The 12,044-nt window shown below is 34.4% G+C and overlaps 1 protein-coding gene across 2 annotated transcripts in view; it reads right to left on the reverse strand.

Moving 5' to 3' along the window:
- Nucleotides 1–12,044, reverse strand: part of LOC149565716 (uncharacterized) — a 161,821-nt gene that overhangs the window by 114,079 nt on the left and 35,698 nt on the right. Inside the window, exon 3 of one of the 2 annotated variants that reach the window (XM_089819207.1) lies at nt 10,222–10,910. In XM_089819207.1, coding sequence (XP_089675333.1) covers nt 10,222–10,805 — 584 coding nt within the window. In that variant the 5' untranslated portion in view covers nt 10,806–10,910. Of the gene's footprint in view, nt 1–10,221; nt 10,930–12,044 lie in introns of both variants that reach the window. The other variant, XM_089819208.1, reaches the window with a different exon arrangement.

The raw sequence follows: 12,044 nt of genomic DNA on the forward strand, positions 1-12,044 counted from the left end.
AGGAGTCCGTCGGCCACAACATTACATCCACTACAAACTATTTACCCGTCAGCTACAAAATACAAAACACCGACGACAGTCAATCCATCGGCTACAGAAACACCGCCGGACCCATCCAGTCGGCTAACACCATCCCCCCAAAAAGAAAAGTTGTCTCCTGACGACTGACAAAATATGTGAAACAAATTAAAAAACAAAGTACATTAACAGAGTGACTACAAAAAGAACAATCTGCTTCTGTCACATCACTTCCACATTCATCCCATTACATCTGTAGCCTCTGCTAACACAATACTGTCTCCTCAAGCTGACCTTGATAGCCACCTGTGCTGCTTTCTCTGTTTTCAATTCCTCGGTACCCTGAGCCAAATGTCGCTGCACTGCCTCCAACTGGATGATCAGCTCCTCCCAAGCTCTCTACGCATCCACCAAGGCAGCCTCACAGCCAACACCTGCTCCCACTGCCTCTGGTACACAGAAAGTCCATGCCTGCAGCAACTTCAACTCTTCTCAACTGGTCAGACTCCCACGACTGATATCCGCAACGACTGGGGATCCAGGGGGGGCAACGCCCCCGGTGGGGTCGAGGGGCATCGCCCCCGCGGGGTCCAGGGGCACTTCGCAACCCACACAAAAATGCATGGAACACACCATTTCTGTCATTTTCTGCCAATTCTGCACTTTTTCTGGCAACCACGGATGCGTCCCCTTTCCTTTGGCATCATCTGTAACTCATCCTGAACAACTTGAATCTATCATCGTTTTTTTTTTTTTAATAGCAACCCCTCTCTTCTGTTTGTCTGTTACTGTTTCGCCAGCTTGTCACGGCACACAGAATCGATTCTCCCCAAGCCTCCATTTGAACAACTCAAGGAGGTAATAGGGAAAACTTCATCTGAAATCGGCTACTGGTAATTGTCGTCCGGAGATGACTTTTCTTTTTGGGGGGGATGGTGTCGGCCTATTGGATGGTTTCGGCGATGTTTCTATAGCCGACGGATTGACTATCGGCAGTGTTTGTATTTTGTAGCCGACGGGTAAAGAGCTTGTAGCGGATATAATGCTGTGGCCGACAGAACCCTTTGGGAAGGTTCGGTAGTAGTATTTATATCCCGTCTAGGATCATTGTAAATCATCAATCATCTACTATTGCGAATATAATTCTGCTGTTCGTGTTCATTGTCTGTATGCGTTGATCTCTTTACCTGTACGGTAAACATGCTTGGTTCTCTCTTGGTAGCCTGAATTTTTGGCTAGTTTGAGCACCCCTTGATTGTCATAATAAAGTGGACCAGGATCTCCTTGAGACATCTAAATGTTTTAAAACGTCCTTTGAAGCCAAACTACCTCAATAGTTGATTTAATTGTTCTTTGACACTCAACTTGTGTTAAGGAAAGAGCCACTGCCTGTTGCTTCATGCTAATCCATCCATCACACCATATCCCATACTGAAAATATACCCAGATGGTGACTTTCTGCCATCAGTAGAACCCGCCCAATCTTGAGTTTATAAACCAATAAGTCTAGGATAGTGACTTTTGTTGTATATAAGACCAAAGTTAAAAGTGCTCTTTACAAAATGCATCACACGCTTCATAGCTACCCAATGATCAACCTTGGGGGTTGTCATGAAGCATGAAATGTAGCTCACTACAAAACAAAGATTAGGCCTAGTAGCAATAAGGCAGATGAGACCACCCACCAATTGCCTGATTATTGATTCATTCAACACAAGTGAATCTGATTTGGCTATGAGCTTCAGCACTTTCTCCATAGGTGTGGATACAAATTTGCAATCGTGCATCTAAAACCTATCCAACAGATTGTGCACATATGTAGAATGAGATAAGAAGATAGTAACTTTGGTCTACAAAACTTCAACAGCTAAACAATAGTGCAAAAGTCCAAAGTCTGTCATGTCAAAGGATTGACACAAACTCTGTTTAATCTAACCGATCAAAAATGTCAAGCTACTAGTGATAAACTAATGTGATTTAATATATTAACAAGAGACATATCTCTTCAAGAGATGTGTCTCTTTATATCAATATATATTCATTGAAATAGTAACTTGAAACACACATGAAATTCTACAAGTGCTATTACAAGTTACAACATATTTGGAAAACCTGGGAAAATTAACAATAATAAAGATATTATTGTAACACAGGGTACCAAATTTCACTTGATTGACTTTAGAGTGTTGTTGAGGACAACAAGACAATAATCTTCAAGTGTTCAAATGCAATCATCAAAATGAAGAATGTGGCAAAGAGCACAAGTGTAACAAATCTTGAAGAAGTGTGAGTCAATCCGCAAGAATCAAGTGTTTATGATAAAGAATAAAGAAGATTAAAAAGTGTCTCAAGACACTTAATCATTCTTTCCCTCTTTAGTTGTAGCATGTAATTTCTTTTGACATGTTACATGTTGAAGAATAAATTTTAATTGCATAAAAAAATATCACATGTAAAGTTGTAACAACAAATTTCAAGGCATAGTTAGTTGTGGAAAATGTCTTAGTTAGTTCTCCCACCTTGTGCTATTAGCAACACCTGTATGTAGTCGGGTGTTTCATTGTAATTGTTAATGTTTATAGCTTCTGTCGAATAAAAGATCAATCTCTTTGGTTATTAATTTTTTATATATATATATATATATATATATATATATATATATATAATATTTCTATATCTTTATTATATATGATAAATCAAGGTTTTTTTTATAAATTCATTGATTAAATATAAATGTAAATAAATGATTGTGTATCTTTATCATAAATTAAAAGTTTTGTATTCTTGTTTATATCACCTATGTCCTAGCATGATGCTCATAATTTGTTTCCATGTCGCTAAGGTGATTAGGAACTTTATTGTTGCAAGGTTTATGGATCCATCATCTTCATCGTGACCCATATTAAATTCATTGGATGTTCGTCACCTATCTTCGTTGTTCTCATATCGTTTTGATTGATGGCTTGAGGATCACATCTGTTGCTTTTTGTCTTCGACCGACATACGTAGAGGGTCATGTCTTTTGTACCTGCCACCCCTCATTTCTTATTTATGTTCCGTCATCTTGCCCCAGTCAACAGAGATGTAAGATAGACATTACCGATATTAAAAGGGTGGAGACAAATAATTAATATTTCAAGACTTATTTAAATTATACAAGAATATATATAAATATATTTGCAAGATAAATTATATATATAAATAAATGATTAATATAAATCTAATTATGAAAACTTAACAATAATTACCATCATTCTTTTTATGCAAGTAGGCTATGCTCAAATTGTTGCAAGAATAGAATCTATTGAGTTTTATTGTGCAAGTTGCTTCGAAAGGAATAATAGAACAAGTTTATTTCAATCTTTGTGTTGAAGATGCTTGGGGGATCAAATCTCCATTCTTACATTGCATTTGTGACATGGTTATCGGGAGACCCGTCTCCCCCCTAAAAGTCGCGTCTCGGAGATCGAGACGCGTCTCGAAGACTTTTTGCGTCTCCGGAGACCTTAAAAAAGGTTGGAGACTTCATGACGAAGTCTCCTGAAGTCTCCCCGTCTCCTAAACCAAAAAGTGAAGTCTCCCTGAAGTCTCCTGATAAAATATAAATGTAAAATATAATGTTAAATAATTTTATATATTTTAGCCCTCATTTTAATGTTTTTAATGCAAAAATTAAGACCACTGACAATTTAAATGATTAAATCATTTAAAATATTTTATTTAATAAATTAATAACTTTAAAAACATTAGAAACACTTTAAAAAAATTATTTTTATTTGACAATCTAAATGATTAAATCATTTAAAATATTTTTGAAGAGATGATTTTTTGGAGAGCATGATAGCTGAAGACCTTGAGATGGATGATCACAACCTTGTGGAGTAAATGATAGTACCATCGACATACTAATACTAGATATATTTCTGTTTTTTGTTTATTGTACGAAGTGTTCATTTTTTGTTTGCATATCGGCAATTCAGCATCAAACTATACTTTTTTGAATTTAAAATTTGAATATGTAATGATAATCTCAGCGATTATCAATCTAATATGATGGTGATCATATGCAATATTCGAAAAACAAATGTCTATGAGATACAATATTGTGATCATGTGAGTTTTGAAATCTTTGACTCTATGAGTCTATTTTAATTTTTAATGTGACATTGCTATTATTATTTACTTTAGTCTTACAGTATTACTATTTTCAAATTTTGTATTTACTTTTAGTATTACTCTTTAAACTATTAAAAAAAATTTAAAAAAATTTGCCATCTCCAAGTACCCCCGTCTCCTATTTGAAAAATTGTCGTACCGGTACTAGTACCAGTACCGGAGACCTCAAAGTCTCCCCGTCTCTCGGTGACCTTGAAATTTTGTGATATTCAATTGAATACATTAAGGTGCATATTTTGTTTATGTCATTATACAAGCAATCAATTTGTTTTCCTCTATAGATTGTGTCACGGATTTGCTGATTTAAGTAAATTTAGTTATTAGAAGATAAGAAAGAATTGGGAGGCTTTGCACTGCAAGCTTGAGAAAATCTGTTTTGAAAAACCCTCGTAAAATTTATGTTTTTTTCATATAAATTTACTGTGAATTTTAACAAATTCTTTATTTTTAAAATGTTAGCTGAATTCCGAACTGAACTTTGTGCCATTGGGGCCACACATATGTCAAGTTGTACCTCAAGTACACCCCAAATACACTGTGGGAATGCAGGTGCACACCCACTACATACCCCACTCACCTAGGGCATACCCTACTCACCTAGGGCATACCCTGGGAAAAATTGGGCATATTGATTACCAAGGAAACCTAGTATTGATGTGTGCAACTAGGGGCATACCCTATAACTAACCTTAAAAAGTATGATCAATGTTTGAAATATATACACTCATATTTGTTCGATTACATATACATAAACATTTACAAATATAGGTACATATGTAGATAATTGTATACGTGTATGCTAATGAGTATTAAGTGTATCAATGCTATTTATACAGCCATAAGTAGATGCATGCATGTAGTTATATTCTATATCGACCATGTGTATGTATTTATGATGGTCAAGCAATTGGGCACCTAAAGTTCCAATTGTCACTAAGTTACTAACACATGTACATTTAACTATATACATACATACAAACATATATGCATAAGTATATGCAATATGTGTGACTTGGGGATTATATCATAATCAGATATTATCGTCATGGATACTTCTTGAAAGGCTATGTAACTCTTCTTGCCACCCGATGGCAAGGAGCTACAAATCTTGAATGAGCCCTCCTTTCTTTGTTCATCAGCTCATTTGGAAAAGAGTCGCTAATGTTACTTTAGCACTCTGCATATTTGTTTCAAAAACCATTGTCAAGGAAGGTTCATCACAGCATTTGTTCATTGCACTCATCTAGAATCACTGTGCATGAGTCTAGAACCAGCCTCAAGTTTATCAAGCATGATTTCCTTCTAGTTATTATGCTGTATCATATAAATATAATGCATTTCATTAATCTATTATAGAAATAATCAGTAATCTCTTGCAGCATAGTGAAATATATGATATATTTAATTCTAGATGCCACTATCATTATAATAAGGGTCATGATTGTTTGCCATTCAATCATCAACGTGTTGTTAGATGCACTTAATAATGATAAATAAATCGTTTATTTTTAAAAAGACATCAAGCTCTGTTTCGAACAAGGCTTAGTGTGCATTCACATGTATCATCTTTCTTTCAGTAAAGAACCAAGAGAATGCTTCTATTATCTTAGGTATTAAGAATCATCAATATCAATCACATAGAGTCTTCTAAACTAGTAAGAAGAATGAAGTTCATTGACAATTTATGTCTGCAACTTTCTGTATACTGGCCAGACTTGAATTAGATTATAACTGAGTTATTTATCTAAAGCTAAGTTTGGACTGTAATAGATTAGATTCCTTTCATTTTACAAATGCAAATTATCCTCGAATTTTGTTAGACAAGGGTAGAGATTATTGGTTTGTGTTATTTCCTTATTTCTTGGGTATGATAGTAAGTTACCTAATTTGAAACATAACAGAATCAGTTATTAGGGTAAACAATGATCAAGCTAGGGACTTCGGTATGCGATCACATGGCCATGGATTGTTGGCAAATAAATCCCACTAGGGTGGTGAATCCATAAGGTCACGGAGACCTGATTTAAGAAATTGGAAGGACTTTAAACAAGCCTGGTGGTAACAATGATAGGACAAGGTACAGTGCTTGCACCTATTAGACCTTAGCCAAGGTGGCATTACACAACAAATAGTTATCATCAATCACTAAAACAAGTTGGACGATGTCTAACTATGAAGGTCACTCTGATAGAGAAATATGTTGATAGGTTGATATTACAGTAGTGAGTTATGCACAAAGTCTCTAATGGCAAGAAAAATTAAATTCCATGCCTACATCCATTGGGAAGGGCCAGGCAACTTCCATGAGGAGGTTGCACAAGGGACCTTTTAGGTCTAGATCATAAGATTAAAGGTTGGGTTATAAAAGCCTTGATGATGTTCTTTTCCCCTAAAGAGATCAAGAGCTCAAAGTAAAGACAATCGAAATTGAACCATCAAGATTATCAAGTTTCATGGTTAATGCTTGACAGTTATTTCAGTTAACACATTTCTTTTCTTCAATAATCAAGATATGGAAAATAGTTAATTTCCTCTACTCATGTGAAATCAGTTATTGAATTTTTATTTCGGCATTAGAGAAATGCAAATTGTTAGTTAAACTATCTTTCATGTGTAGTTATAAAAGAAATATTATATCTCTTCAATTGATTAACGAACTTTTTATTATTCATGTTCATAGGAAAACGGAAAGCAGTCATTTTCCTTATAATAACTTAAATTCCTTTATTTCCCTTGATTGTTTGTTTGATTTTATTATCAAGTAGTTAAATTTGAAATGTATGCTCCTAAGGGAACAATAGCAGCTGAGCTAGCGAGCACCCATACTCGACATTTGGGAGTTCATAAATTTAAGTCCTGAACAGTCCACTTTGGCTAGAACACAACTCCTTAAAAGTTCATATATGAATATACTTTGTTATTTGAAGCTTACAAGTTTTATACATTAAACTTAAATACTGTCTAGCTTGAAATGTTGATCTAAGGGAAACAATACTTTGATTGGCAAAGCAACTTTTCCAATATTTTAGAATGATCTAAGTCGATTCCTCAAAATTACAAATATAGCATAGTAAAATTACAAAAGGTTTAACTTGAATTCTTAAACCAACAAAGCACTCATTCTTTAAATGGTAGAGAACTTTCATTTGGCCTCATAAAGCTTAGAAATTCTAAATGTTCACCTTATAAAGCATTTAACTTGAAACCTCAAACCAACAAAGGATTGACGGCTATTTCATTTTAGCAAGGTACTAAACATAACTATCTAGATGCTTGTAAATATATCCATTTGATTGCATTAAGTAGCATATAAGTAATGGCTTGTGACTAAGATAATAAATTAAAGGGGAAAAAAATCCTATGGCATGCTTATGGTATGATGACAGATAAAGAAATCATGTTCCTTTACATACTCTGTGTTTCATTGGTTATATAGCACATTTATTTACAAAAAAATTTATCAAGCTTAAGGAAATAATATTCAGAGAACTGAAACTGAGTTATAGCCTAATTGAAAATTGATAAGAAAGCCATAGGTGAAAAATGTCAAGAGGAACAAAGTCGTGAGAGACAATATTCAAGTCATTGGAACAAAAGTCACAGCCAAGTAAAAGAATAAGTGAGAAAAACCAAGAAGCATTCATTCACAAGCCGATGTATCATCTCAAAACAAAAAGTGTGTATTTAAAAAGCGATTGTCATTATATCTATACCCGAAAGTTCCTCTGCCAAAGGATAGTTGTTGGTGTGCAATTAGAATCGACTACTGTGTCTACTTATAGAAACCAGCCATCCAGATGTCATGTCCCCATTTTGGAGGCAATTTGATTTAATTAATTTAATTAATTAGGTTGTCCAAAATAATGAATATTTTATGAAGATGACTAATTAATTATTTTAATTAAATAAATAAGTGGTATTAATTGTGATATGAATATCAGGATTTAACTGTGTGATTTTGAGTCAAACTCGATGACCCATATTTCATGAGTAGTGATTCAACATGAATCCATCTCTCATGAGAATAAATGGAACACTTATCAAGTGGTATTAAGTTAATTATTTATAAAGTTATCAAATAAATAAATATTAAAAGGTAACTTTATATTTAATTAATTTAATAAAGTGACTTGAATTATAAAATATTTTATAAAGTCACTTAATAGATAAAATAAAATAATGTTCTAGAAGCTTCTGGAGACGGTGGAAAAAAAAGAATACATAGGCACCCCGGGCTTCATTCTAATCATCCAGATTTGTTGTTGTTGATGTTGATGTTGTTGATGTGCATTGTGGAGCCTAGGATTTCTGCAATAATCACGACTGGCCATTGAGAACGAAAACTCTCAATTGGTACGCAATTTTGAGGGTGTGAAATATCACTTGAATTATTGCAGCTGGGAGGAAGATACTTCAGTCTTCTATTTGTGCTACATTGAGAAAAAATATTTGTGGCCATTGAGAACGAAAACTCTCAATTGGTATGCGATTTTGAGGGTGTGAAATATCACTTGAATTATTGCAGCTAGGAGGAAGATACTTCAGTCTTCTATTTGTGCTACATTGGGAAAAAATATTTGAGTACAAAAAGCAGGCCGAAAAAGCAGTTCGAAAAAGCAGGCTGAAAAAGCAGTTCGAAAAAGCAGGCCGAAAAAGCAGTTCGAAAAAAGCAGTCCGAAAAAAAAAGCCGAAAAAGCAGAACCGAAAAAAGCAGGCCGAAAAAGCAAGTCCGGAAAAGCAATCCAAAAAAAAAAAGCAATCCGAAAAAGCAAAGAAAATTATTATAGCCATCTACAATCAGGGGCGGCAGCTAGAGAGGCATGACTTGGGCACTTGAGGAGGTTATTTTCTGTTCAGTGGTATTGCAATACATCTATTCTCTAAGGCGACTTCATATGCCAGGTCTGATGTGTATTTTCATAGTTGCCTTTCACTATAGAGTGCTGTTGTAATTGTCATTTCGTATCAGACCTATCATTCATTAATAGATATATCATTCATTTTTACATTCCTCACAATGGTATCAGCAATCCATGGCTTTAGTTGTATTTAATCATGCATGTGATTAGCGTACTGCTATAGGGGAGTACTGAAGTTAGATATTTAGTATTGCATTAGTTTTCATTGACAGCTGTAGGTGCATATTATTTTACCAGCAATCATCATATTTTGATATCTTTGTAAATTCCAAGAGTCTTGGCTAACTTAGTATGAATATTATATTGGATACTCATTCTCAATTAAGGAGATACAATTGTTGGTCATTAATAGTTGTCTTTGAGCGTTAATATATCATTTTTTATCAGCCAGTTAGCTTGCATACCAACTGTTTGTTAAAATACTAGTTGGCCGTAGGTGATCATTTTCATGATTAGAACTCATATATGCATTCACTATTGCCAAAATTAGTTGCATATTTTTTTTAGGTCATTGTTTAGACAATTTGGAGTCTTTTGTAAGCATTCTCTTTGAGGCAAATCCAAACAAGAATCACTGCAGCAATCTGAAAAGTTATATCAGTCAGATGACCCTTGCTTGCAAAGTGTTTGATGAAATGTCAAACAACTGAAGTATAAAGATTTTTGGTGTTTGAAGAAGTTATAACCTATTGGGGTTATTACACCAGATCCTTTAATAGAATGCTTGCACAGAAGACACTAAAACATGCCGACACACAATTCAGGATTATGCAACTAAATGCCAAGCCTAAATGTCAAGAAGTAGACACAACCAATGAAGAGAAGACAATCAGAATTGAGAAGTGTCCATACTGCATAATATGTCAATCAAGGATTTACACATTTGGAGCTAAGAAAACATTAAGTTTAATGAAGTCTGAAGATATCTGATGTTCCAAATGAACGTTGTTAGATTTATTTTCATTTTCAGAATATTAGTATACCCTAAGAATGGGAAATGACCTGAGAATCCTCTAGAATTTTTTTTTAAATTATCTAAATTATATACATTTATCTACAAGAGACGAGACAAAAATCAGAAGGAAAATAATAATGGAAATGAGCAAACCTTTGGCCTTTCCACCCTTCACTAGAATATGCATCAATCATGATTTGCTGAAAATCAATTTTTCCCAAAAAATATTTTACACGGTTTCTAATTCTGGATAGTTCATCCTGTTGAATATGCTTTCTTTTTTTATGCCGTTTTTTCCTTTCTGAACTTTTCTCTGCACTGGTTTCCACACTATGACTGTCACTTTTAGAAAGGTTCTTTTCATTTTTATTAGATCTTGGCCTGAGTACCCGACTTCCATTTGACAATGATCTCAAGACATATTTTTTCCCAAATGTTAGTTTACCCTTCCGACCTTTGGTACCTGACCTGCTAGACTTCTGGCTCATATCCTTTTCCTGATCAAGTTCTTCTGACTCCAAATGATTGGTGTCAATCAAATTAGCTGCTGAAGTATCATTTTTTTCTCCATCAGACAGATGAGCTTGCTTAGTAGTTTTCTGGCTCCTTTTTCTCTCAGGCTCTGGTGTTTCAGAGGTGCCTCCATTGGTCATATTAGAATTTTTTCCTTCATTCTTACCATCCCTTAGAACCTTTTGTGTTTCACTAGAAGGTTTATGAGCCTTATCTCTTGCCATTTCAATATTAACGGAAGTTAAAATTGAATTGTACTCCAAAAAAGTCGACTCTTCATCAGCAACAGGTTCTCTCTCAAAAGTTATTCAAGGAGAGGAGACATCTACCTGTCATATACATTCAGCACTGGATATCAGAGCCAGAAAAACAAATCAGCTGCCATTACAAATGAAAAAAAGAGTAGCAACATTGAACTTTCTAGTTCTACAAGTTATGCAGGTCACAATTTTTGGAATGTTTATTATAAGAAAATTAACATAAAAAAGCTGACATTTCAGAATGCATTAAATTCAACTTGAAATGAAAATTTATAAAGATCTAAGGTATGGTTTTTCTCAATCAAGATCTTTTTAAAAGTCTCACATTTTGGATTAATAAGAGAACCATAAAAAAATCATATCTAGAAGTGACATTTCCACCCTTTACATCGTATTGAGAACAAGATCCTGAAAATCATTTACGGTTAAAGATCCTATAATCATACACCTGTAAAACAAAAATTCTCTAGCCTTTGGGATATTGGCAGACAAAATAAGAAAAACTAACAGACATATCTTATCCTTTGAAAGTTGAAACCAAGATTAAGACATACCAAAGGAAGCCGTATCTCACTTTTCAAAGTTAAAAGTATGGAAGCCCTAGGAATGCATTCTCTGCTATCATCAAGGCATCTTAATGACATATGAAACACTTGTCCCCCTAAAGACATGGGCTATCTTAACCTACTAGATCTATCATGTAATGAATATAAATGTTATTTGATTTTTGTCCAAGGGAAATACTAAAAAGAAATATTGCCTTGTTTTTAAAGATGTTATACATTATTCTTGAGCCTTCATCAACATATGATTGGATGAGATAGCATCTCTCTAGGGCATATTTTTGACACTGCCTATATATCATGGTCTAGCCCCAACCTCTAAAGATTCCCATTCCTTGATCTTCTTGCCAAGAACTTTTCAGTTTCTTCACAATCTTCCTGAACCATTGTCAACATCCTTTCTTTTGTAACAAATTCTTGCTGCACCCTCTACTTGAGCCAATGCAGAAACCTTCTAGGACTTGTCACTCCATAACAAGATTCACATACCACTTAAAGACAATAAAACAACATTGATCAATCTCGGACTAATCACTATGCAGAACCAATGATGGCCCTTCAAGCTATTCGATTGGCTAAGGAGATGGGTGTCAAGAAGATATGGCTTGAGGGAGATTCAAATAACATTGTTAGATGCCTT

This window comes from Cupressus sempervirens, chromosome 3 (assembly GCF_028749045.1).
Source record: "Cupressus sempervirens isolate cs-2001-9-10 chromosome 3, ASM2874904v1, whole genome shotgun sequence".
In the NCBI taxonomy this organism is placed as follows: domain Eukaryota; kingdom Viridiplantae; phylum Streptophyta; class Pinopsida; order Cupressales; family Cupressaceae; genus Cupressus; species Cupressus sempervirens.